The 27,842-nt window shown below is 40.4% G+C and overlaps 4 protein-coding genes across 8 annotated transcripts; all 4 read left to right on the top strand.

Moving 5' to 3' along the window:
- Positions 1-5,799, top strand: LOC122774811 (leukocyte elastase inhibitor-like). The gene is made up of 11 exons (XM_044034350.1): positions 1-72; positions 1,200-1,286; positions 1,867-2,048; positions 3,257-3,310; positions 3,565-3,705; positions 3,832-3,949; positions 4,202-4,344; positions 4,615-4,692; positions 4,938-5,027; positions 5,095-5,269; positions 5,420-5,799. Exons 3-11 carry the CDS (start codon positions 1,872-1,874, stop codon positions 5,647-5,649), a joined length of 1,206 nt encoding a protein of 401 aa, XP_043890285.1. The 5' UTR covers positions 1-72; positions 1,200-1,286; positions 1,867-1,871; the 3' UTR covers positions 5,650-5,799.
- Positions 5,800-7,776: 1,977 nt separating this feature from the next.
- LOC122774767 (leukocyte elastase inhibitor-like) lies at positions 7,777-27,810 on the top strand. 5 transcript variants are annotated; one of them, XM_044034296.1, is made up of 10 exons: positions 7,777-7,857; positions 8,337-8,518; positions 8,884-8,958; positions 9,503-9,664; positions 9,815-9,932; positions 10,254-10,396; positions 10,594-10,671; positions 10,784-10,873; positions 10,975-11,155; positions 11,301-11,828. In XM_044034296.1, exons 2-10 carry the CDS (start codon positions 8,342-8,344, stop codon positions 11,528-11,530), a joined length of 1,254 nt encoding a protein of 417 aa, XP_043890231.1. In that variant the 5' UTR covers positions 7,777-7,857; positions 8,337-8,341; the 3' UTR covers positions 11,531-11,828. The 5 variants fall into 5 exon arrangements, with proteins under 5 accessions (XP_043890231.1, XP_043890223.1, XP_043890247.1 ...); XM_044034288.1 differs by lacking the exons at positions 8,884-8,958; positions 9,503-9,664; positions 9,815-9,932; ... (3 more) ...; positions 10,975-11,155; positions 11,301-11,828 and adding exons at positions 23,715-23,840; positions 24,643-24,783; positions 25,045-25,162; ... (3 more) ...; positions 26,554-26,734; positions 26,875-27,810 and having other exon boundaries at positions 7,782-7,857; XM_044034281.1 differs by lacking the exons at positions 7,777-7,857; positions 8,337-8,518; positions 8,884-8,958; ... (5 more) ...; positions 10,975-11,155; positions 11,301-11,828 and adding exons at positions 20,420-20,519; positions 21,072-21,253; positions 23,715-23,840; ... (5 more) ...; positions 26,554-26,734; positions 26,875-27,810.
- Positions 12,426-17,761, top strand: LOC122774799 (leukocyte elastase inhibitor-like). The gene is made up of 10 exons (XM_044034322.1): positions 12,426-12,490; positions 13,391-13,572; positions 14,579-14,680; positions 15,475-15,615; positions 15,708-15,825; positions 15,954-16,096; positions 16,327-16,404; positions 16,508-16,597; positions 16,682-16,862; positions 16,974-17,761. Exons 2-10 carry the CDS (start codon positions 13,396-13,398, stop codon positions 17,198-17,200), a joined length of 1,257 nt encoding a protein of 418 aa, XP_043890257.1. The 5' UTR covers positions 12,426-12,490; positions 13,391-13,395; the 3' UTR covers positions 17,201-17,761.
- On the top strand, positions 17,580-20,010 carry LOC122780776 (leukocyte elastase inhibitor-like). The gene is made up of 6 exons (XM_044044047.1): positions 17,580-17,583; positions 18,377-18,429; positions 18,733-18,810; positions 18,940-19,029; positions 19,121-19,301; positions 19,440-20,010. Exons 1-6 carry the CDS (start codon positions 17,580-17,582, stop codon positions 19,664-19,666), a joined length of 633 nt encoding a protein of 210 aa, XP_043899982.1. The 3' UTR covers positions 19,667-20,010.
- Positions 27,811-27,842: the final 32 nt, after the last annotated feature.

The raw sequence follows: 27,842 nt of genomic DNA, 5'->3' as shown, positions 1-27,842 counted from the left end.
ATGTGCGTCATACCCTCCTCCCGGATGCAGATCGGACAGATAGATCGGTGATCCATACTGCCTAATTGTGCGGTAGGTTACGCTGGTTACGGCGAGTGGTAGTGGTGTCACGCTTCCACTCTGTTGTTGTGCAGAGTCTGCTGCATTGTCCGTGCGGAGCTGAAGTGTGCTCCCTCCACTGTGGGTGAACATTATGCTCTGGCCGCTGGTAGCTCTTGTTGGGCCGCTGACTGAATGGCTTTTTGGTCTCTAGTTGCTGTGGACTGCGGTCAAGTGAGCCGTCGATCGTCTTCGCGTGGTCAAGTGAGCCGTCATTCGTATTTTAAGTGCGCCCGTGCAGTCGAACTTACGGTGAAAGCTGGGAGTCGGCTGAGAATCAGCGCTAGTTTGATACCGGCGCGATCACTTCCGGTTTTCAAAATAAGACCTTACTAATACAAGGGCAATCAATCATGCTGATTTTAAGACATTGGGTCACATTGTCCAGAAGCTATTGAACTAAATATTTTCCCTAATTTATTTATATTTTTACTGTACAATAACAACACATTGGCTCATAAGTTCTGACAATGGTTTACACAATTGATCTCAGGAGCATGCTGACTACTCCCTCACTCATTATCAACTATTTTAACTGTATAATTTTTGAGATATTAAGCATCAAAGTTGTCTCTTTTTTTTTACTCAGAAAAAGGCTGAAAACTAAATTTTTACTGTACTTACTTTATTTTCACCGTAAGTTCGACTGCACGGGCGCACTTAAAATACGAATGACGGCTCACTTGACCACGCGAAGACGATCGACGGCTCACTTGACCGCAGTTTGCTGTGGACAGCAAGTGAACCGTGCGCTCCCTCTCTCTCTCGCGCGCGCGCTCTCCCTCTCCTCACGGGTTGGGAGCGCTGCGCTGCTATTCTCTGGTAGGTACTGTATATGCAGGCTGATCTGGGTGTGTTTTAAAATTTCTACACCACGTTAAGGTTGAGTATTTACATATATATTGGGCCAGCCTGTGAATCGCGGTGCCACGGCCCTGTAGCAACCTCATCCTCCAAGCCGTGGCCGACTGCTGTTCTGTCTCCCTCTCTTTTATTGTTTCAGTTCATGTTGCCGCTACCACTATTTTCGTGACTACTACAATTTTGTACAGGAAAACTGTTAACGACCTTTCTGTCTCATGTGATTAAACCTGAAACAGGCTGGTGTTTTCAGGGCGTGTCATCATCTGTACATAAAGACTCTGCCTCTTCACAGAGAAGTCACTCCTGAACTGCAGCGTCTGACTGTAAGTACACATTGTGACTGCAGGAGTGACTGGTTTAGTTTGCAGACACTTGGTTTCTTTATGTATTGTTTTACTGAGTGGGTTAAACATTTGATATAAGAGGTCTAAACGGAATAAATGATGTAATGTGTACATGTGTGAACGCTCTAAATTGTGGGGTGAACCTTCCGCCTTTGTGTCAGTTGGGATTGGCTCCAGTGACCCAACAATTTATATCAACAAAGTTGATATAAATTGTTCTTCATCTACATTCGGGGCATATATGTTAGCCTGTCACAATCACAAGGGGTCAGATATAACATTGTGAAAGGTATTGAGTTTTTGATTATTATTGTGGTGCCTCTGCTTTTGAAATTAAATGAAGAGCGGAATACATTTGCAGGGTAGTCTATGATGATCCCGATTTCTTAAGTGCGTTTCTTGCAAGAATGCAATATCTGTTCTCAAGTTTTTAAGGTGAGCTAGTACATTGCCTCGCTTTGCAGCTCCATTTAATCCTTTACAGTTCCATGTAACAAAGTGTGATTTTGGCTCAGATACAAAAGTGGGGTTCTAATCATTCATTCTTCTTTCTTTGTAGACACAATGGAATCATCAAACGCTCTGACTGAGGCCAACACCACCTTCTGTCTGGATCTGTTCAAACAGCTGAGTGATAAAGACAAGACGGCAAATGTCTTCTTCTCTCCTTTCAGCATCTCCTCAGCTCTAGCTATGGTGATGCTGGGAACCAGAGGCAACACAGCCGTGCAGATGTCAAAGGTACAAACAACCACACAGTTGACACGGTTTATATATTATATTTATACAAATGTGTATGTTAAGAATCAGTGCAACTTGAAATGTTGAAATCATAAAATAATCTGATGTGGACATTAAGCTTGACAAAGCTCTCATGGTCTCCTTTTGGCAGGTGAATGACTGTATTGGCTCAGTGAAATGAATGTCACAGAGAGACCAAAACAAGCTATTATGTTGAATGTCCATCCATACACTGTCTACCACTTTATCCTCCACATGAGGTTTGCAGGGCAGCTGGAGCCAATCCCAGCTAACATCGGGCAAAAGGTGGAGCCCAGATGCAAACCAGCAACCTTCTTACTGTGAGGCAACAATGCTAGCCGCATGTTCCAACGTATAGCCACATTGAATTCCTAATTTAAATTATGTGATGTATATGTTCATGCTGCTGCACCACTGGGACCAACATTTCTTAGAGGAAATGTCCCAATGGGATTAATAAAGTTTATAACTAATGTAATCTAATCCAAGATTCAGTGTAACATTTGTAAATGTAATCAGAATGGACATGTAGACACTGCATCAAGGTAGAATGTTAGATGTGATGAGCATGAAAAGGAGGAAGTGGAGCACGAGGTGGGTGGATGGGTGGACGGGCTTTCAGCCAACATTTCAGTGCCTCTCTGTAAAACGTGCCTTAAAAGTGGAACATCATGTATGTAAATGCAGTAATAAAGTCAGTTGCATTCATGATGGCATCGACACATTGTACAAAACCAGAATAGTCAATGTCATTTTTCCTAATGATTGGAAAGGCCAAGATAGATCGAGGTAAGGTAAGAGGAGATACGAGTGAAGTATCGCGATTGCAGTGGTTTACACATACACAGAAACACACATGAAATGTAGAATTTCTCTAGGAATTCACTGTGATTGTAAGGTGTAACATTTCAATCCTGCCTGAGGTCTGGTAATAAAACTGCATGTGCTTTCATGAACTTGAAGAAACCTGCCACTTAATTTCTTGCCAGGCACAAGAAAAACACCGTTTAAAAAGAGGCAACACTGGTACCTGCTGAAACACTTCACAGCACAGTCAGTCTGTCTGATACAGTGAATGTGGAAAAACCGGTGGAAATATATTTTGTGAGGATTTTGTTAGGATTATACTGATACATCCAGAGACATGTGATGTCAATCTTAACAGTGAACCTGTCTTTCACCACCAGGTCCTCGGCTTTCCTGGGGCAGAAGAAGTACAACTGGTGCAGCAGCAGAAGCAGGTCTTGAATACTAAACTAACTAAAATTGTTTAACTGACAGATGGTTTGGATGTCAAATGTCTTCAATATGCTCTGTGCTTTTTCTATGTCACCCTTTTTGCATGTTTTTTGGTCAGTCAGTGTCAATACTGAACATTAACATGCAAACTGGCCTAAGATACTGAAACATGCACTCTTACAGACTCTGTATAATGAAACTGATCTGTCACTTTCTCAGCGTGTCTCTAATACTTCAATGTCTACTTTGTCCAAAGAGTGTAAAACCCCAGGCCTGTAAGGACGATCTCCACGCTGACTTCAGCCAACTACTGACAGAGCTCAACAAGCCAGATGCTAAGTACAAACTCAGTGTTGCCAACAAGCTGTATGGGGAGCAGACCTACCAGTTTGTTGAGGTTTGTTGATAAAAAAAAAAAAAAGGAAGTGGAAAGCAGCTGCTGTCATGACTTCCATGATGCCCAGTACGTTAAGTTAACTCTTTGTTTGACCACAATCAGTAAATGTGTTGTTGATGGTTTCAGGATTTCTTAAAACATACCAAGAAGCACTACAACGCAGAGCTGAAAGCTGTGGACTTCAAAAACAACCATGAGGCAGCAAGAGTCGACATCAACACCTGGGTGGAGAATCAGACACAAGGTGAGTGACTCTTTCATGCCATGTAATCGCAGCGATGTGCCAGTCTTGTGATTGTATGCAAAAGTGGCAGAATTTCCAAATGACAGAAATGAATATTGCCTTGCATTGCCATGACCTTTAAGCTCCCTTTGTGACCAGATCTTCAGAACGTCTGGCTCTGAAGTCGTCTTTCTGGTTCTGGTTGAAATTTACTAATTATTGCTTGGATGAAATATGGGGACTGTGCTCATAATTTCATGTTTGTTCTCTTAGGTAAAATTAAGGATTTGCTGGCTAAAGGTACGGTAGATCAGTTGTCCAAGCTGGTGCTGGTCAATGCCATCTACTTCAAAGGCAACTGGCTCAAGCAGTTTGAGGAGAGTGAAACAACAGATGCTCAGTTCAGGGTCAACAAGGTAACACTGAACTGCAACTGAAATAACTCTGTGAAGTCAGTGAGTCAGTCTTTCTGGAACTGTTGTTGCCATTTCTGAGATGAGCAACAACAGGAAGAGAAACACCGCAAAATCAAACACGAAAACCAACACGGAAATGTGTGTTTCAAAGTAACTTATCTCAAAGTAACTGCACTCACCACTCGTGCATTGCTAGATGCATCTTTATCACTGCAACAACATGAAATGTACAAGCTCTTAGTTGTGAAAGTTTCCGTTTTCGGTTTTCAGAACGAAACCAAGCCAGTGAAGATGATGCACCATGACGAGACATTCAGATATTACGCTGATGCCGAATTCAACTTCCAGGTAATCAAGACATTTAATGAGCCATTTAAAACAGTGACTGTCAGTACCTCACCCACCCCGTAATTGACTAGGTCATATAGACTGATCTTACCTTTGTCAACTGGGGACCATAAGTATGAATAATAATAATAATAATACTTTTGTTACTTGGTTATGATCCAGGTTTTTGACTATGAAACCAACAGTTATTACACTATCCAATATACAAACCATACATCTACTATAGGACTTATGTTCTTGTACAGATCCTGGAGTTGCCTTACAAAGAGAGAGAGCTCAGTCTGCTCATCTTTCTACCCATGGATATAGAGGACAATTCAACTGGCCTGGAGAAGGTAAGACATGCACTTCCACACGTGATGTAAACAAAAAAAATGAATTGATTATTTGTGCTTCCCCCAGCTGGAGAAGGAGCTGACCTATGACAACTTTATGAGATGGACTGGCTTCATGGCTGGGTATGATGTCAAGGTGAGTCTGCCTCGGTTCAAGATGGAGGAGAAGTATGACATGAAGGATGTCCTGGTCAGCATGGGCATGGTGGATGCCTTCAATATGGATATGAGTGACTTCTCAGGTAGGACATGAATATGCACTACAAATTATGATATGCGTCAAGATCAGGAAACAAGAAAACCTAAACTGGCTCCTGTCTGGTAAAACAAATACAGTAGTTCAGCGGGCCTTGTATTCCTAAAATACTCTCTCTTACTCTCTTCTGTTACAGGCATGTCTTCTACCAATGAGCTGGTCCTGTCAAAGGTTGTCCACAAGGCTTTTGTGGACGTAAATGAGGAGGGAACTGAGGCTGCTGCAGCCACTGCTGCCATCATGATGCTGGGTTGTGCGCTAAAGCCCAGAGCCACTTTTGTCGCAGACCATCCCTTCCTCTTTTTCATCCGCCATAACAAGTCCAGGAGCATTCTGTTTGCTGGCCGCTTCTGCTCCCCTAACTGAGCACTACATTGTTTAATCTGAGTTTTAATATGGGTTTTTACAACAAACTAATTCTCAACTTTGTGATGGGCGTGCTGTACCTGTGACATCTGTATGACTATGTTGCATCACCATAAATAAGTGGAAATAAATGGAAAAATGAATACAAAATGAGCGCTGTGAGATTGTGACTGGCAAGAGGCAAACACAAAAACTTCAGAGAAGTTGGGAGGTAATGTTACCAACATGGGGATTAAGATGTGGTCATTGTAGCAGGTGGTGAGAAATCACACTCAGTGGGATGAGTAGGAAAATGAGCAGGAAATGGCGCCTTCTGCAGGTTAAAGTCGTGAATCACACTTGAAGTCTGACTGTTGGTTTTGCCCATAATCAGATTTATTTAAAAATAATGAAATCATTATATGTTTCAGCATAGTTGTAGAACTAATAGTATTTCTTAGTATTATTATTTACTAAGAGATGAGTTGATAAAAGCAGGACAAGCACTGACAAGATATTAAGCCATATGTATGATTGTGTGTCCCTCATGTCAGGGGAAATTATCTAAGGATGCCATGCTCAAATCATAACAACATAACATTGTAACAAAGTAAGGTCTATGAAAGTGTAGACATTTTTGGAACACAACAATATACAGAATTTAGAAGATTTAGTTTGGTTTAGTTTAGTTTAGCCTGGGGTCCAAAGTCAACAGAAGAAACAATACAATAAATAGTTTGACTGACCACTTCACCTTGTATATGAATACATTTTGAAAATGAGTGCATTTCCAACATTGGGGAGATGCTGTTTTTCTTGTTCTTTTTCAATAAAAACATTTGGAGGGGAAAAAAACAGCAGTGGAGCCATTAGTACAATAAAACAGTCTATGGCATTTTTCAAATGATTACACCCAGGTAAGGCTGGTGGAGGTGTGACAGGGAGATAGTGTCAGTATCAGTGCCAATGCGGGCGTTTGATTTATTGCATAAGTGACAATGATACGCAGTGCTTCAGCAACCGAGACAAAAAATAATGAAATCTGGGAAGCCTCAGACCGACTGATGCAGAGAAAGGGGTGATGCAGCAAGTCGGTAGAACAGGTGCAACTGGATCTGCTGAACAAATCCAAGCATGTGAATGAAGTGGAGAATGTTTCACTAACAGATGATGTGGATCGTGCCGTGTGGTGCAGGGATTCTTTGTTTCTCTGCTAATGTTCACTGTCTTGAAATTGATTTGGTTTCGTGTTCCTGGGTGTGTTCACTGCCAGAGCCAAACCAAACTGCGTAACATTAACAGGAATGTTGTCCTGGCTTCTGTTCACGGTTGCCTTCTGGTGTACTCTATGATCAGGTTGACGAAATTACCATGTGATAAGTTGATTTCAATTAATACTGCTGAGTGGAGTAGAAAATAGGCGTTTGCACAAAAACTGTGTTTGCTGCACCATAAATGTATTTAAAGCAGATTTATCTAACTAAAGCACCAGCCTCTTTAATCATGCAGATGTTGTCCTTGTTTTGTGCATTCAGATTCAGGTAGATGTGCATTACCTGGTTAGCGTATGCACTGATCTCTTTCTCCCGCTGCATCTCTCCCACTGTTGGTGGAGCTTTGACTGGTGAGGGTCAAATGACAAGTTGGTTTAATACTCGTAGAAGTTGGTACAAGGCAAAAGCAGTCCAATAAAGTATCCAAAAAGCTCACAGGCAAAGGCTGAACCGAAAAATATTACACACTTTTAGTCACATTCAGGGAAGGAGAGTTACTAAGACACAGGTGTGGTTAATTAAGGTGGGGGCAGACAATCAGCACAGGTGGTCAGGAAGTGAGATGACCTGAAATGAGAGGCAGCAGTGAGAACAAAATAAAACAGGAAATAACTAAAAATGCACAGAAACAGGAAACATAACTTGACCCAAGCATGACATGTTACAACAGCATTTATTTATTTATTCATATTTTTAAACTAATAATTATAAGATGCTCTTTTTACTTGCCTGTACACGCCACTAGTGTTAATCCAGCGCCAATTCCTCACTCTGTGGGAACAGGATATCAGGAGGGAAAAAGAAAGTTGTTTATTAAACTCTCCATCTCCTCACGTAACACAGCCTGACCGGCTTTTGTTGGGTGTGTCGGTAGCACAGTACATAAGGACACTGCCTCTTCACAGAGAAGTCACTCCTGAACTGCAGCTGCACTGGAGGAAAAAAACATCTGATTGTAAGTACAGATTGTGACTGGTTTATTTTGCAGACCCTGAGTGACTGTATTAATTGATTTTACTGAGTAGGTTGGTCTATTCATGGTCTGCTGAATTTTTGGTGGAAACATTAATATAGGAATATATAATGGCATGTTCAATTCAGCCCTAAATACGCAATGTAATAAACACTCAGTCGCTCACTCACATGAGGGTTGCAGCTGGAGCCAAAATGGACACGTTGCCAGTCCTCGAAGTAGTTGGTAATAAACACAAATTTAATAAAAAGAAAAATAATACAATTTAAGACAGTTAATTATGATATTAAGCTATGTGCTTTTTATAGAGTTTTAACATAGTAGAATTGTCTTCATATGCAAGACTTTATTTCTAAATTATAAATTAATTAACTTTTCAGTGTGAGTTTGGCTCAGAGGCAAAACGGAGGTTTTTAGAGATTTTTAATGACCACAAATGCTCTGATCTGCTTTCTTTGTAGCCACAATGGCACCATCAGGCACTCTGTCCAAGGCCAACACCACCTTCTGTCTGGATCTGCTCAAACAGCTGAGTGATAACAAAAAGACGGCAAATGTCTTCTTCTCGCCTTTCAGCATCTCCTCAGCTCTGGCTATGGTGATGCTGGGAGCCAGATGCAACACAGCCACACAGATGTCAGAGGTACAAACATACACACAACCATATAGGTTTACTTTGACACTTCATTCTCATTCAAATAAATGAACGTATCTATTAATAACCTTGTGTGAAAGAATCATCAATAAAGCACCACACTCAAAACAACAACATCCAGACACCAATCAGCAGGGCTAGTGCAGTTGCATATTTACAACATCTTCAATTCTCGCTGATCAACTGTTTGAGATGGCTTCATTTTTCTATATACCTTCCCAGTCTCAGGGAAAGTCTTGTGAAATGTAACTCAGCACACACATGACTGTTACAATGACATGGATGCATCTTGTACTGTACAAACCAGAGACGTGTGACGTCTGATTTAAAAATGCCTTGTCTTGCACCACCAGGTCCTCAGATTCCTTGAGGCACAGCAGACACTGCGTGAAGGAGTACAGGTGCTACAGCAGCTGCAGCAGCAGCAGGTTTGTAACACTGTGTCACTGCATGTGCCGAGCAGCACGTACGGTTTTGTACCAGCTCATGGTCTGGATGTCAGGTGGGAGAGGATCCTTGTTTTCAGCTACTCTTTCGTGTGTGACTGAATGGATTGTTCTGGGTGTGTTCACCTTATCTGTTTTATAATTCACCAGAATTTCATCCTGGCTTCTGTTTATAGTTTATTTCTGGTGTACTGTCTAATTTTTATGAGCACCCTTATTAAACCAAAATGGGCGGAGACTGCATTACTGATTCTAAACTGATCCTCCAACATATATATTTGTCAAATGATCCATTAACTCATTACCATGGACCAATCTATGCACCATGCTTGATTATACCAGATTCCACGACATACAAGTTTATTTTTCAGGTGTATTTTAGAGGAGTTACTGTAGTGTATTGTATCATGAACCAAAGAAAACAAGCAAGTTATCCAACAGACCACTCTGACAGACTCTGTGTATTAAACTGATCTGTCACTTGCTCAGTGTGTCTCTAATACTTCAATGTCTTCTTTGTCCAAAGACAACACAACCCCAGTGCCGTGTGGACGTCAGCATAGTCAGCGAGGACGATGTCCATGCTGACTACAACCAACTACTGACAGAGCTCAACAAGCCAGATGCTCAGTACATCCTCAGTGTTGCCAACAAGCTGTATGGCGAGCAGACCTATGAGTTTGTTGAGGTGTGTGCGCTTCAGTGAGTTCATGTTGAGATATGATATACGGGATATCATGATCACAAATGAGGAAGAACTGAGTGACTTCCATGTCCAGTAAGTTGAATGAACCCTTTGTTTGACCAGAATCAGTAAAGGTGTTGTTGATGGTTTCAGGATTTCTTAGAAAAGACCAAGAAGCACTACAACGCAGAGCTGAAGGCTGTGGACTTCAGAAACAACCATGAGGCAGCAAGGATCGCCATCAACACCTGGGTGGAGAGTCAGACACAAGGCGAGTGACACATTAATAAAACTGCATGTCCCCTTTCGTGTAATGTGATCGCAGCGATGAGGATGACTCAACAGCTGTTGTAGGAGCCTGGAGATTAGAAGCTAAGCTACACAAGCCTTGCAGTTTCACATGTCCACTGTTGTCAAGACTAACTATGGCTATAGTCTTTTTTTCTCCTCTAATTTTCAACATTTACATAAATCCATCAGAGTGACAAAGCTTAAATTTTTCAAAAGTTACTACAGCTTCAATATATTTCTCTTTGGTTGCCCTACATGGGGACTGTGCTCATAATTCCATACTTGTTCTTCAAACTCTTAGGTAAAATTAAGGATTTGCTGGCTAAAGGCATGGTGGACACGATGTCCAAGCTGGTGCTGGTCAATGCCATCTACTTCAAAGGCAAATGGCTCGAGCAGTTTAAGGAGAGTGCAACAACAGATGCTCAGTTCAGGATCAACAAGGTAACACTGAACTGCAACTTTCCAGCAAAATAACTTAAATTAATACAGAAATTCTTCCAAGGTTGGGACAGTTTAGAGTTCACAAAACATGTGTTATAAAGTAACTTGTCACCAGTTTGAAAAGGAAAATGATCAGTATACCTGTTGTACACAAGTGTACAAGCTCTGTTGTGTAAGTTTGTGTTTTCTGTTTCCAGAATGAAACTAAGCCAGTGAAGATGATGCACATGCACGAGTCGTTTTCAATGTACATTGTTGATGAATTCAACCTCCAGGTAATCACAACATTCTGTGCCATCACCCACCTGGTAACTGCATAATTCGACATACTCCCTATTTTTGCAATTTGAAAGTCAACTGTAATATTGGACTCATGTTGTTCTACAGATCCTGGAGTTGCCTTACAAAGGGTCGGAGCTCAGCATGCTCATCTTTCTGCCCATGAGTATAGAGGACAATTCAACTGGTCTGGAGAAGGTAGGACATGTACACACACACACATATGCACTTCCACACATACAGAAACTAACACAAAACTGACACAAAAAATATGCATTGGATTCTTTGTGGTCCCTCAGCTGGAGAAGCTTCTAACATATGACAAATTTATGGAGTGGACTTCCCCTGACGCAACGTCTCTGTATGATGTCGACTTGAGTCTGCCTCGGTTCAAGATGGAGGAGAAGTATGACATGAAGGATGTCCTGGTCAGCATGGGCATGGTGGACGCCTTTGATATCGACATGTGTGACTTCTCAGGTAGGACATGAATCCAAACTACACATTCGGATGTGTCATGTCAAGATCAGGAAACAATAAAACCTATACTGGGTCCTGTCAGGTAAAACAGTAGTTCAGCGGGTCGTGTATTGCTCAAATACTCTCTTACTCTCTTCTGTTACAGGCATGTCTCATACCAACGAGCTGGTCTTGTCAAAAGTTGTCCACAAGGCTTTTGTGGACGTCAACGAGGAGGGAACTGAGGCTGCTGCAGCCACTGCTGTCACTATGGTGGTGGGTTGTGTCTTTAAACCTAGAGTCACTTTCAACGCAGACCATCCCTTCCTCTTCTTCATCCGCCACAACGTCACCATGAGCATTCTGTTTGCTGGCCGCTTCTGCTCCCCTAACTGAGCGCTACATTGTTTAATCCGAGTTTAACCTCATCACGAGTTATTGCTCTTGATGATGAATACTTCTGTACTCCAGGTTCTTGTCTGCATTACTTCATTTATTGCTTCTTATACTCATCCAAGAGATGTAAGTTGGGGGTTACGTGCATTTGAAACTCCATGCATTACAATAAACATACCAGTAATGTCGACTAAAAACATTCAAGTAATTTCTATTAATGAGTTAATGATCTGGGACCAGGTTATTTCTATGCATCCTTAAACTTCAATATATGGAATAAAAGTTTCTGATTCCCCAATATTGTCTGTACTCTTTATAAAAAAATCTGTTATGTTTTTGCATTTAAATAAGAAGGTTATTTGTATATGCAATTACAAGACTGTTGATAAAAAATGTTTACATACATACTGTACATACTTAGGGGAGTTATGGCTGTTTATATTGAACACTAGTCTGGTAATAAGAATATCTAATTAAATATACATTTACAAAATTGATCTCACAGTAATTACCAGCAGTAATACTAACACAATTTCAGTACTTGGAAAATCGTTGAGTATGTACAAATGTGATGGGCGTGTGGTCTACCTGTGACTGTGTGACTGAGTTGCATCTCCACAAATAAGTGTAAATAAATCTAAAAATAAACAACATGAGCAGTGTCCTGAGCAGGAGCCAACTCTTCAGGACATTTACATTTTACGGCAAAGAATGACAACGTAATTAGACTTAATTGTGACTCTAAACTTCCTGTATGTATTGCTACAGTAATAATGACTGATTATGTGGATTTAGAATAAAGATGAAAAGCAGGTTTCATTCGTTCTGCTCGATGGTGTGATGATTCAGATACCTGTTAGTGTTTGTGGGGTGTGTCAGCAGAACCTGTATTTAAGCTGCGATATGTCATTTGGTTGTGAGAGACTTCTGAACTGCGGTTGTGCTGGAAGAAAAGTGACTGTGAGTACAGCTTGTGCCGACAAAACTGACTGGTTTCGTTTTCAGAGACTTTGCGTGTGTTTTCATTGCTATTACTCAGCGTGTTAAACATGTCCTTTTCACGTCCGACGGCCACGATTGTGTTCAAATGAGGTGTGGTCCGAGGTGGTCTATTATCGTGTGTGGCAGTGTGACAGTGTGCTGTGCGTAAACGAGCACAGACACAGTCGTAGTCTGTGCGTAAAAGAGCGCAGACATAAGCGTGAGCTGTGAGTGAAAGAGCGCAGACATAGGCGTGAGCTGTGCGTAAAAGAGCGCATACACAGTCGTAAACTGTGCGTTAAAGAGCGCAGACATAAGCGTGAGCTGTGCGTAAAAGAGCGAATACACAGTCGTAAACTGTGCGTTAAAGAGCGCAGACATAAGCGTGAGCTGTGTGTAAAGGAGCGCAGACATAGGCGTGAGCTGTGCGTAAAAGAGCGCATACACGGTCGTGAGCTACGCGTAAACGAGAGCACTGACACACAGGTGGTTCTGTCTCTTTCTGGTGCTTGTTCTTAAAATAACTTGTGTTTTTCTCCTTCAAAAACTGCTTTTTCCCAGCACCTTTTTTGCCATACGGATTTTCTTTTGATATTCTCCATCCTGTCTGTCGTGTTTTTCACTCGCACCTGCCCACTTGCCCCACCCGGTCTATCCACCGGGAATGAATGCGCACGTACAGATCCGTCTCCGTTGACTCAGTCCTAAATATGTAATGTACTGTTGTAAGACAAATAATAATGTTTTTAAATAAACCCTGGTTTGTATGATTAATACTTGCTTAGCTAAAGACCAAGTCTTCACAGAGTCGAGACTGTAATATATTGTCTATCAGCTCATTATATTCACAGACAATCTATGTAATTCCTTTTTTTACAGACACAATGGAATCATCAGACACTCTGATTAAGGCCAACACCACCTTCTGCCTGGATCTGTTCAAACAGCTGAGTGATCTTGATAAGACAGCAAATGTCTTCTTCTCCCCTGTTAGCATCTCCTCAGCTTTGGCTATGGTGTTGTTGGGAGCGAAAGGCAACACAGCCTCACAGATGTCAGAGGTATAAACACACACTATAAGTTTACTTTTAGCTTTAGACTTCATAATAATAAGTTATTATTATTGTTAAATATTATTTGTAAGTTGATGTGCCATCAAAATAATCTTGGAGACATTATTTGAAGGTTGGAATCCAACACTGTGTCACTTTCAAGTCTATATAGAGTTTAAGGACACTGGGAGATGGGTCAACCAGCATTTAATATAAATAACAAGCTGTGGCTTTCAACATTCGTATAAATGACATAGGACTACCTTACATTACAGCTGTATAAGTAATTCCTTTAAAAAGTAACATGTTTTTAATTGGAACATAACATAATAACGTACATGCAGTTTAAGTTTAGTTTAGTTTATTAGGATCCCAATTAGTCATTAAACAACAGCAATTCCTCATAGAACAAAAAATATAATACAATAAATCATAAGCAGTAAATTTTGCTTCACTGACCTATAAAATAACCTTGACAAGACTGTTTACCAGAGTATATAGCAGTGGAGTAGAACAATGAGACATAGAGGTAACATGGGAGTTGACACTTGTGCAAATAACAGTCAGTCGTGTTTGTTTTTTTAAATGACTGGTAAAGCCAAGATACACCCAGGTATAAGGCAGTGTCTTGGGAAATAGCTCGAGTTATGGTTATAAATGAACAAGCAGTCCCTTAAATCTGTTGGAACTTGTCACTTCATTTTTTTGCCAATTACCAACAAGGAACCTGCAGTACAACCTGCAGTGACACGTTAAATGAAATCCGATGACAACTGTTGCAAATATGCCAAATTAAGACAGTTTTACAGTCAATGAATATAGCAAGGTTTGTCCCACATAGAAGTGTTGTTTTTTTATTAAAGACAAAATGTACATTTTTCCAATCTATCATTTGAATTGGCTAAAATTGGAATTGGATCTTAACACATCACTGTTAAGATGATACTGAAATGTTGTGCACAAACCAGAAACTTGTGATGCCTGACTTAACAGTGAACTTGTTTTGCACCATCAGGTCCTCAGATTCACAGAGGAAGAGAAACTTCTGCCTGGAGGAGGGCAGTTCATGCAGCAGATGCAGCAGGCCTGCAGCCAAGTGCCACTGCATGTGCTGAAGGTGGTTACAAATCCAAAAACACATGAATGATAAACTAACTGAGGATTGTTCTACTAACAGGTTGTCTGTGGGGATGGGATACTTGGTCTTTATAATCTTTAGTGTGTCACTGTCCTAAAATGACTTTGGCTTGGTATTTCTGGGTGTGATCACTGCTAGATCCAAACCAGGTTTTATTACATAATTGACAAGAATGTTGTCCTGGCTTCTGCTCATTGTTTCAGTCTGGTATAGTCTTTGAACCTGTATGAGCTGGTTCATTAAATTACAGTGTGCAAAAATGAGTAGAAACTGATCTGCTGTGAACACATAATCACGCTGATAAGGCTCTTAAATGTGAATAAAAGCACATTTTAAACAACACCGTGACAACCCGTGGAAGATGGTTTATGTCTTGCTGATTTGGACACACAACAACCAAAACCTGCCATCGTAAAAATTCTTCTGAAGGAGAACAGTTGAGTAACACAAAGATGGAAAGTAGTGTCTTCATCCAGCCATTAATATGAACCAATCTAAACACAGTGAGTAGTTAAAACAGATTCTATGACATTTTTTTGTTTTGTTTTTTATAATAATGAGCGGTTTATTTTTTGGATATATTTTAGGAGAGTGACTGAACTGTATCCTTGCATGCAAAATATGCTGTAAAATATCATGGGCAAAACAACACATATTTGTCAGTGTTGTACAACAGACTACCCTTGAACACTTCATATTCATTACAATAATAGACTGATCTATCACTAGTTCAGTATGTCTTGCTAACACTTCTATGTCTACTTTGTCCAAAGAGTATGAAAAACCAGGGCCAACAGGACGACGTCCACGCAATGTTCAGCCAACTACTGAAAGAGCTCAACAAGCCAGATGCTCAGTACGTCCTCAGTGTTGCCAACAGGCTGTACGGAGAGCAGACCTACGCGTTTGAGAAGGTGGTGTTCATGTTGGGCTTTGGACGGATATAGTCACTTCAAGTCATTTGTCAAATCAAAAGCATTGGCTGATGCATTGTTGATGTTTCCAGGATTTCTTAGAGGAAACGAAAAAGCACTACAGGTCAGAGATGGAGACGGTGGACTTCAAAACCAGCTTTGAGATTGCAAGGGTCAACATCAACACCTGGGTGGAGGAGCAGACACAAGGTGTGTCACACATTAACCCAGCAAATGGAAGACTGCCAGCTTTTCTGTGTGTCCGGATATATTGTTTACTTTGGTGTACTCTTAGTGTGTTAGGTCTTTATAATTTTTAATTTGTGCTTTAAATTCAGATAAAATTAAGGATGTGCTGCCCGAGGGCGCGTTGAGCAGCCTGACCAGGCTGGTGCTGGTCAATGCCATCTACTTCAAAGGTGACTGGAACAAACAGTTTGAGGAGGATGCCACAAGAGATGCTCAGTTTAGACTCAACAAGGTAACACTGCTCGACTGTAATGATTTAGAATGAAACCAGATGGACCAGGTTGTCTCTATTACGTCATTTAAGTCATTTAATTTAACATAAACATCCATCTTGCAGTTTTTGAATACAACTAATCATCAGGCTGAAAAGCCCAATGATCACAGTCACAGTGTACAACTTGCTGCACACGTCTACATATATGCAACAACGTGACACAAAGCTTTTCACCTGGTTGTTTTCAGAATGACACAAAACCAGTGAAGATGATGTATCAGAAAACTAAATTCCCAATGAACGTGGTCACTGAATTCAACCTCAAGGTAATTGAAACAGATTTGATGATCCAAGCTTATATGTCTATATATATATAGACATATACACTGTATGTTTTTGCGTTACTCTTGGAATTATGCTGTTATACAGGTCCTGGAGTTGCCGTACAAAGGGAAGGAGCTCAGCATGTTCATCTTTCTACCCATGGATATAGAGGACAGTTCAACTGGTCTGGAGAAGGTATAACACAGACACGCACAAACATGCACGTCCACACACAAAAGAAAGCACGATATAAGAACCGATTCTGTGTGCTCTTGTCAGCTTGAGAAGGATCTGACCTATGACACCTTCATGAAGTGGACTCACCCTGAAGTGATGGATGAAGATGAGGTCCAGGTGGGTCTGCCTCGCTTCAAGCTGCTGGAGAACTATGACATGAAGAGAGTCCTGGTCAGTATGGGCATGGTTGATGCCTTTGATGTGACACTGAGTGACTTTGCAGGTAGGACATGTGTCTGGACTACAAGTTCTAATGTATCATTTAAAGATCAGGAAACAAGAAAACCTAACAAAAAAAAACAAAAAAACTCTTTGCCACTCTTTTCTGTGACAGGCATGTCTACTGCCAGTGACCTGGTGCTGTCAAAAGTCATCCACAAGGCTTTTGTGGAGGTCAATGAGGAGGGAACTGAGGCTGCTGCCGCCACTGCAGTGACTATTTCGGTGACTTCTTTTCGGCCTAGCGCCAACTTCATCGCAGACCATCCCTTCCTCTTCTTCATCCGCCATAACGAGTCCATGAGTGTTCTGTTTGCTGGTCGCTTCTGCTCCCCTGAGTGAGCATGCCATTGTTGCGAGCATGTTGTCGCCGCTGATCCGGGCGTGGTGAGGGTCTTAAATTTAAATTGCTGGAGAAATCTTAAAAATCACCACTTCAGAGTTTAATCAAATCCTATACTTTGAGCACCTGGATGATCAATCCTTCTAATATGCTGTTGCTTGTTTGCACCACTTCTTATATTAGTGATTCTGTGCTTACGCTATACTTTATGGTCACTTTGAGGTGCGTTTCTTTATGTTAATGAGTTTTTTTAATACATGATTGGCCCCATTAGCTGAAGCCTCATGTCCAGCATTTTTACGTCACGTAAACCAAAGAGAATATTGTAACAGAATCATATTAACAGACAAATGAGTCCTGATAATTTAAAGTGTAGGTATGCGTATGTCCCTGATGGGACACCATTGGAAGACAAATCAATAAATACATTTTGAATTTTCAATTTCATAATTTCAATTGGGCCTCAACATGCTCAGGTTTTGTAACAAGAGTTTAAATAAGACCAGGTCATTTCGTGTATCCTTATGCTTTACACAAAGAATAAAGGTGAATGGTTCCCAGGTATTGTGTGCGCTGTTTTTTTATTCTTTGATTTTTTCAGATCTGATTCAGCAAAGTGTGATGAGGATTTTGTACAGGTTGATTATTTATGGCATAACAGTTCATTCACATGTCCAAGAGACATTTTTGAAATAATGCTTCTGCAGCATTGAAACTTTTGTGAAATGAGGACACTGAGAGAAGACAGGAAGAAAAAAAGCACAAGCTAGGGGAGAGAAAGAACAAGGTTAGTGTTGATAATAATAATATCATATTCATACCGTGAGTGTGAGTGCAACAGAGGAGTTCCCCCAGCAGTTTAGGCCTACAGCAGCATTACTAAGGAATAGTACAGGCCTGTATTTTGGGTGATCTGTTGGGATGATGAAGGTAAAACTAGCTCTTTAAGGTATGTTGGGGCATAGTCATTACATGCTTTGTACGTGAGTGTAACCCAATAGGAATACTTAAATGACAATTTGACTCAAGGAGCGAGGGATGGTTAAGTAGGTAAACACAGATGTATTTATTACCACGACAACAACAACAAAAAAACATTGGAACTACACTAATTATTACTTGGATGAAACATTAGGACTGTGCTCATAATTCCATATTTTTCTTTAAACTCTTAGGTAAAATTAAGGATTTGCTGGCTGAAGGCATGGTGGACGACATGTCCAAGCTGGTGCTGCCAATGCTACTAATGGTTGCAGCAGTTTAAGTGAGAGTAAAACAACAGATGCTCAGTTCAGGATCAACAAGGTAACACTGAACTGCAACTGTTACAAAGTAACTCCATCATTCCAGGAACTGCAATTGCCATTTATGAGATAAGCAACAGAGAAACACTAGAAAAGCAAACAAATACAGAAATGTAACATTGTTCCAAGGTCAGGACATGATCAGTCACACTGCATTCATTCCAACCTGCTGTACACATGTACACCATACAAGCTCTGTTATGTAAGTTTCTGTTTTCTGTTTTCAGGATGAAACTAAGCCAGTGAAGATGATGCACCTGAACAATTTCTTTCAAATGCACTTTGTTGCTGAATTCAACTTCCAGGTAATCACAACATTTAATTAAAGTTAAGTTAAGGTTTTAATGTCAGAATACTTTTACTACTTGGTCCAGGTTTTCCTATGAAACCAACTCCCTATTTTTGCACTTCATGTATGTCATGTTGTTGTACAGATCCTGGAGTTGCCTTACGAAGAGGAGAAGCTCAGCATGCTCATCTTTCTGCCCATGGGTGTAGAGGACAATTCAACTGGTCTGGAGAAGGTAGGACATGTACACACACATGCACGTCCACACATGCAGAAACTAACACAAAACTAAAAAAATATAAATTTGATTCTTTGAGGTCCCTCAGCTGGAGAAGCTGCTAACATACGACAAATTTATGGAGTGGACTTCCCCTGACAGGATGTCTCTGTATGATGTCGACTTGAGTCTGCCTCGGTTCAAGGTGGAGGAGAAGTATGACATGAAGGATGTCCTGGTCAGAATGGGCATGGTGGATGCCTTTGATTTGGCCATGTGTGACCTTTCAGGTAGGACATGAATCTGAACTACACATTCTCATGTATCATGTCCAGATTAGGCAACAAGAAAACCTACACTGGCTCCTGTCAGATAGAACAAATACTGTAGTTCATTAGGCCGTATTCCTAAAATACTGTCTGTTACAGGCATGTCTCATACCAATGACCTGTTCCTGTCAAAAGTTGTCCACAAGGCTTTTGTGGGCATCAACGAGGAGGGAACTGAGGCTGCTGGAGCCACTGCTGTTGTCATTGCAAAAAATGTCTTTGGGCCTAAAGCCACTTTCATCGCAGACCATCCCTTCCTCTTCTTCATCCGCCACAATGCCACTAGGAGCGTTCTGTTTGCTGGCCGCTTCTGCTCCCCTAACTGAGCACTACATTGTTTAATCCGAATTTAAGCTCATCGCAAGATATTGCTCTTTATTTTCAACACCAGGATGATGAATACTTCTGTACTCCAGCTTCTTGTCCGTATTACTTCATTTATTGCTTCTTATACTCTTTTTTTCTATTCAAGACAATATTGTCATGAAATCACATTTAAAGATGAGTCCTGGTTGTTTATGTAAACTCAGGGTACATGTATTTGTAACTCCATGCATTATAACGAATAAAACCATTCTAGATTCAATTTATTACCGTGAATGAGTTAATGATCTGGGACCAGGTTATCTTTATGCTTTCTTAAGCTTCAATAAATGAAATAAAAGTTTGTGATTCCCCAATATTGTCTGTACTCTTTGTAAAATCCTTGTTTTTGCCGATCTGATTGAGCTAATTGTCATAAGACTGATACAGTACAGTTGGGTCAGTTGTTGTCAATACTGCACTGATTGTCCATGAGTCGTGCACTGTTATGTTTCTACTATAATTAAAAACAAATTAGACTTTGATAACTCATACATGAGGAAGAATAAATACACTAAATACTTCAGTTGTTTTGTTTTGACTGATATGGATTTAAAATGACAATAATAATAATCTATTATAATAACAATGTCTATTTATCTACGTCCTTATTGTGTGACATATTGTAAAGTTATTACTTATGTGACTTCCTCCATATGGGCCTGACTTCTCCTTTCGGCTTCCGTACTGTGACGTTTGCGAATACGGATGTTGGTTGGTGTTGATGTTTTTTTCTGGGTGTGTCTGTAGCTGTAGTTGAGGAGCAGCTCAAGTCATTCCTGATCTGCTGCTGCACCTGACGTGACGCGACTCTATGTAAGTAGACTTTGTGACCAGGGGACTGACTGATTTAGTTTGTAGACACTTTGTTATAACCGGGCATGTTTTAAAGGCTTCACGTTACAGGTATAAACAAAGTGAACGTGATGCATTCACGGACCTACGCTGTATGTCTGGAAAAAATGCTAAGCTATATTGTCATGTACAGTTGCATGTGTGTCACGTGTAGCGGCAAATAATTACTTTTAAGTGTGAGTGACAATGACTCCGTGTTTTCCTTCACATTCCACTCAATAATCTGTAGGTTGTCCACGTTTTAAGTCTGCTGATTTGTTGACACCATTAAAGATGATTCTTGTTTGAATACAGTCCTAAATAAGCACTACTCTTAATAGTAATAATACTATTACTATATTATACAGTATGGACACTATTATTACAATGTTTTTAATGATATTATCATCAAGAACTGAAAGCATTAGATATTAAAATATAAGATATTTAACTCTGATTAGAGTTTTAACAGTATAAGGGTTAGCTCAGAGTGAGGTTGTTATGCTTTAACGGTCTGATCTGCTTACTTCGCAGACACGATGGCATCTTCAGACGCTCTGTCCAAGGCCAACACCAACTTCTGTCTGGATCTGTTCAAAGAGCTGAGTGATAACGACAAGACAGAAAATGTCTTCTTCTCTCCTTTCAGCATCTCCTCAGCTCTGGCTATGGTGATGCTGGGAGCCGGTGGCAACACAGCCACACAGATGTCAGAGGTACAAACACACATGCTCATCTTTACAGGTGTAGGTTGGTTCACCTGGTTCTTATAAATGTGTTGCTTATCCAGTGGATGAAATAACACATGTCATTTAAAATGCCTTCAACTTTGACAGATCTTTTATTTTTAATTCAACACCCGTTTTCACTCCTGAATATGGTTGGTAGAGAGAGAGGCAGTGTGCTAGTTGCAAGAATGAATGGAGAGTGGCGCAGCTGCGGGAGTGTCAACCCACATTCACATCTGTCATTCAGTGTTGCTAAAATGACAAAGCCCTGTTCCATTCAGACTCTGACCAGGATTTATGGGTGGGCAGCTCTGTGTTATGTTACTATGGGAACATGACAATATTATGGAAGTATAAGGGCAATCAAGATAAATGTACAGTAAAGTAGTCCTTAGAATCTTATGTACAAACATCATATACAGTATGTGCACATGTCTGGCCAACAGGGAGTGAACCACTGACAAAGATAAGTCATTGAAGGGGTCACAGCCTTTACAGCTGTATACTTGATTTCTACATTCTCAAAGGTTTTGAAATCCTTGTGATAAAAAAAAATAAAAAAATCAGCAGTTTTGGAAAAACATGTCAGACAAAATTGTATATTGTGTAAAAAAAAAAAATACAGGCAGTGACATTTTACCAAATGATTGGTAAAGCAAAGACACACCCAGATACGGCTATAGGCCCCTAAGTCAATGTGTTTCTGAGGTGATGAAACAGCTCCAGTCATTTGAAAGATTGATGTTCTGGAGAGTCTGTATGTCAAAGGACAGAGAGAAGATTATTATTAATATTAGTGCTACATAATGTAAAATAATAGAATAATACCAACTGAGTTTCCTGCATTTTGTCCTCCTGCCATCTGACACATAGCAGTAGGTTTATTGCCTGACTGTTAAACAGGGTCAGGGACAAACGAGGTGTTGTAACCGCAGCATCACACATTCACGCAGAATTCACAAGAAGCCATTACACAACCATTTTTGAATTAATTTCGTGAGGTAATCATTCTTCTAGAACCTGCTTGTGTAAGAGTTGTGTTAATAAAACTGAGTGAACATGCATGCATGACAGAGAACGTGGGTGATAGTGTTTTTGTTTAAAACAGATAATCACAGATAACCATGAGTCAGCTGTGACCAGGTTTTTTTTCCTTATTTTTAAGCCAGGTGGCCAATATCAGTTCTACAGATACTGCAGTCAGTTGGTGGAAATACGACATTTATGATTCAGTAATGTGGTCACCTTATTTTGAAAGAACTTGTCACTCATTGGTATCTGCAGAACTTTTTAAACCGTGGAGCAAACTGTGGAAATTGGTACTTGATGGCTTGACAGAGGCTGATTGAGAATTCTTCTTCAATTTATAACTGTTTTTCACCCACTGTCATTCACAACATGTGGCATTACAGTGGGGACATAACATATATTTTAATAATCACCTCCAATGAAAACTTAACCTTTGCAAAAAGCCCTGATGCCACAGAATATATAGTGTCAAGCGATGAGTTGAATAGTAAAGGAGGCAAAAGTGTTGAGTCACATCAGAGCTGTTTTTGACACAGAAGATTTTTTTTATTATTATTTAATGGAGGAATTCTTTAAGGAACACGGGAGTTTTAGGTGATAAATCAGTGTCACAATAGAATCGTAATCAAATTAGTTTAATTTACACACCCACTGCTCCCCTGGCAACTAGTGGGAAATAAGCTTTCAACTGGTGATCTAATTTGTCATAATTGCAGCAGCAAAAACCCTGTGCTGAGTCTACTCTGCTTTACAATTCACGTTTTATACGCGACACAAACACGCAAACTTTTGATGAGCAAAGCATTTCTTCTGGGTGTGCCGAATCATTAGGATCAGTTGATTAAAAAGATTAGTTCTGCATGACCGGAGCGCCTCACATGACTCACATTTTCGTATAGGCTCAACTCGCTTGGAAGCTCGCCAGAGCAGGTACCAAAAAAAGCAGCAGGTACTATCCCTAATGGAAAATCAAAAAAAAAAACGTGTAGAGTCGCGTTGAGCCAAGCCAAGCGCGCCACACTTGGAAGGGAAGGGTGTGAAGAGAGATATCCAGCTGCAACATGCAACTCCACTCACTAAGTGAAAGCAATGACGAGGATGCCAGTGCAAGTACTCTGACTAATGTGTTTTTTAATATAATACAGCAAAGTGTGTAGTTGGGGTTTGAAGATGGCTGCTGGAGTCACTCACTCACTCAACTCTCTGTACACAGTCAGAGACATGTGATGACTAACTGAACAGTGAATTAAAGACAAAATATATTTAACTTCCTATTCTTCTCAAACATTTGACCCAGCTACATTTTTGATATACCTTCCGACTGAATCTACGAGAAAGGCCTGCAGAATCCATGCATTGATATTTCCTGTACAAACTAATATGTAATTTACCAGTGAACACTACCCCCTTGCACCACCAGGTCCTCAGCTTCACTGAGGCAGAGAGCCGGCGGCCTTGCAGATCACAGCCCATGCAGCAGATGCAAATGCAGCAGATGCAAATGCAGCAGAAGGTCCAGTGCAAATTACCACTGCATCTTCTAAAGGTGGTAACAAAGCCAAAAGTACAGGGATGATAAACTAAGGCGTGTGTGGCACTAAGGTGTGTTACTAACACATGGTCTGGGTGGTGTCAGGTGGTGAAGGGATGCTTGTTTCTCTACTAATCTTTTGGAAAAACTCAACAGCAATACATGGAGCAGCCCAACTGAAGGTCTGTATGTGTGTTCAGTGTCTAAACTAAAATCCCTACACTTAGACCCTGACTTCACACTGGAAGAGAAAACTGAGGCAATAAAATAATTTCCATTTGTTAAATATGCAGAGCCAGACAGGTTTGGCAGTGAGTTTTACATAGCATTTTGTGTTCCACTTCACATGACAATCATATCCAAGTCTTTGAACAATAAGGCCCTGACAAAAACATTGTCATTAAAATAGAAAACTACATTTTGATTGAAAGATACCACTTTTTTTTCTAATTAGTGTAGAAAAACAGAACAGCAGTACAGAGATTAGCCCAACTGAAGGGTTTGGAGTTTCTTTGTGTGTCGGCTGCCAGATCCAAAAAATGGTGTTACATAATTCACAAGAATGTAGATCTGGCTTCTGTTTATGGTTTCTTTCTGGCATACTGTCTCAACTTTATAAGCAGCAGGAAACCACAGTGTGATAAGACTTTGAGAAGCATATAACACAATGGTGGAGGGATGTTGTGGTGAAGGCTTGTCATTGTTTGGACAGATATTTCCTTCAGTCTTCAGTATCCTCTATGCTTTTAGTACATGACGATGAACCAACAGACTATCACTGGCATCTTACTAACACTTCTTCATCTACTTTGTCCAGAGTCTGAAAACCCAGCACTGTCGGGACGATGTCCACATTAACTTTGGCCAACTGTTGGAGGAACTCAACAAGCCAGGTGCTCCATATGCCCTCAGTGTTGCCAACAGGCTGTATGGAGAGAAGTCCTACCAGTTTGTTGAGGTGTGTATATATGTGTGTGGATAGGGCGTGGTACAGAATGCTGGACTGAATGAGAAGCTCAGATAGTAATCTTTACGCTTAAGTAAATAGGAATGATGGATGGGGAATGTAGAGCAGAACAGTGTACTATAAAACAAAGGTGTGATTGTAAATCACACCTGGTCATGTAATGACCTCTGACTACACTATCTCTAGTTGAGTGTGTTGTTTATCTAATCACAGTTATTGCACGTGTGATTGATGTTTTATTGGTGCTTTCAGGATTTCTTAGGAAAAACCAGAAAGCATTACAATGCAGAGCTGGAAGGTGTGGACTTCCTCACCAGCCATGAGGCGGCAAGGCTCAACATTAACACCTGGGTGGAGAGTCAGACACAAGGTGGGTCACACACACGTTAATAAACCTCTCAGTCTTGTGTCAGTCCCACAGGTATAACTGCATTTCTAGACGGAACTTGGCCTTACAATACCATTTTCTATGGTCACACTAAATGGACCAGAAAGGCAGAAAATATGCATAAATTGAACATATTAATATGGGAAATACATAGTAAATAACTTTGGAAAGGAAAGACTGAGTTTTTCTGTGTGGTCCGATTTTACCAGATTTGCTGAAACGTGGCCTCATTCCCTCATCATTTAAAATGTGTGCTTCTAACTCTTAGGTAAAATTAAGGATCTGCTGGTCCAGGGTGTGTTGGACAACATGACCAGGCTGGTGCTGGTCAATGCCATCTACTTTAAAGGCAACTGGAACAAGCAGTTTAAGGAGAGTGACACAACAGATTCTCAGTTTAGACTCAGCAAGGTAAGAGTGCACAGAGGGTCAGATGTGGCAGGTCAACATAATATCATTTAATATTACATGTGAACTCTAGTTGAGATTCGTGAGATTCCAATGAGCAAGTAACGCAAGAGCAGAGCAAATTAAGTGATGCCTGGGAAATGCTAATTCCAAGATCTCTGGCAAATTACAAAGACTGACAAAGTTCCTGACATTCATAATAAGACAAACAACTCAATATAAAACAGACAAACAATAAACTAAAATCAATCAATGTTAAATTGAAAGCCAGTTAAGTGAAACTGTTACAAGAAACCTAAATTCTGATTTGGGAAACTAATAAAATGTGATTTTGAGTGGACTGAAAAGAAGACATTGACTCAGAAAGCATTTTTCATGTGGTGAGCAAGACAAGCACTTCTATTTGATTGGGGAAGTCACTTAGTTTTCACGTAAACATCTAAAATGCAGCTTTAAATGTACTAGAGTGTATTCGGAGAGTAAATTTTATTAGGCTTTAAATCTGTATTGTACAGTTCTGCATGTTTCTCTTGGCTGTTTTCAGAATAACTCCAAGCCAGTGAAGATGATGCACCAGAAAACTAAGTTCCCTTTGACCTTCATCTCTGAGGCCAGCTGCCAGGTAATTAAGACATTCAATGAGTCTACCCCCAATTTAAATTAAAATATTTTTAGTTTTAACCATGATGTTTTTTGCACCATAACTATAAAAGGTACTGACCTACTTTTGCATTTTAACTCATCAGCTATCCAATATATGTGCACAATTTTGCTGTAATCTTGGAATCGTGTTGTTGTACAGATTCTGGAGATCCCTTACAAAGGGAAGGAGCTCAGCATGCTCATCTTTCTACCCATGGACATAGAGGACAGTTCAACTGGTCTGGAGAAGGTAGGGCATGCGCACTCATACATAAACTAATATAAGTTGTTAAATTCAAAATCAATTTTCTGTGCTTCCTCAGCTGGAGAAGGTGTTGACCTACGAGACCTTTATGGAGTGGACTCGCCCAGACATGATGGATATCACTGAGGTCCAGCTGGGTCTGCCTCGCTTCAAGATGGAGGAGAAATATGACATGAAGAGTGTGCTGGTCAAAATGGGCATGGTGGATGCCTTTGATGTGGCAAGGAGCGACTTCTCAGGTAGGATATCAGAAATTGACAAAATCATTTAACGATCTGTTAATGAACAACCTGGACTTCTGCTGAAAGATAAAGCAAATACAGAGATTCAGGACGCCCTGCATTCCTAAACTTTTCTCTGTCGCTCTCTACTGTAACAGGCATGTCTCCTGCCAACGACCTGGTGCTGTCTAATGTTGTCCACAAGGCTTTTGTGGAGGTCAATGAGGAGGGAACCGAGGCCGCTGCAGCTACTGCTGCCATGATGATGATGCGCTGTCTTCCGATGCCTCCAGTCAAATTCATCGCAGACCATCCCTTCCTTTTCTTCATCCGCCACAACCCCTCCATGAGTATTCTGTTTGCCGGCCGCTGCTGCTCTCCATAAGTGGGAGTCACATTGTTGAGAGCAATTTTTCTCTCAACTGGAGGCTGGCAAAAGTGTGGGGGTGTCACAACACACTAACAACTGCAATAGCATATCTACTACCGATTTTAATCACACTCAGAGGTAACATCCTCTATTTTCCACACTAGGATGACTACTTCTGAACGATGGCTTTTTGTTTGCATCACTTATATTAGTTATTCTGGGTTTATCTTTTCCTGTACTCTTTATCCTTTTCACCTAATAGGATAGATAGTACCTGATTTACTTTTATTTTACTTACTTTTACTTAGTTTGTTGCAATACGTTTTGGCCCTTTTTGCTGCAGCCTCACTTAACTCTAGTTTTTTTTTTATCTAGTACTTTACACTCTTTGAAGAAATCTTCCTTCATAACATGTATTGTGTGCCTTTTTCAGCCAGCTACAAAAGAAATATAGCTTGAACTTATCATGATCACATAATCTCTGCACTTTATGGACAGCAGGCTTTCCACTGGTTTTTATATTCAATGAACCAAAGAGAATATTGATGTGAAGTCACATTAACATATATAAACGTCCTTGAAGATTATAAAAAGTGTGGGTTTATGTCATTTAACCACTATGCAATGTAATGAATGGGTTGAAAACAAGTTTACATTAGTTTTCAATTAAAACCAAGTCAGTTATATTTTTCCTGTCATGGAATAAAAGTGTGATACGAAAATATTCTATGTCCTACTTTTTGTTTGTTTGTTTTT

The sequence above is a fragment of the Solea senegalensis genome, linkage group LG1 (genome assembly GCF_019176455.1).
Source record: "Solea senegalensis isolate Sse05_10M linkage group LG1, IFAPA_SoseM_1, whole genome shotgun sequence".
Classification (NCBI taxonomy): domain Eukaryota; kingdom Metazoa; phylum Chordata; class Actinopteri; order Pleuronectiformes; family Soleidae; genus Solea; species Solea senegalensis.
Note: the sequence above shows the minus strand (reverse complement) of the source record. Positions and strands in the feature narration are given on the sequence as shown.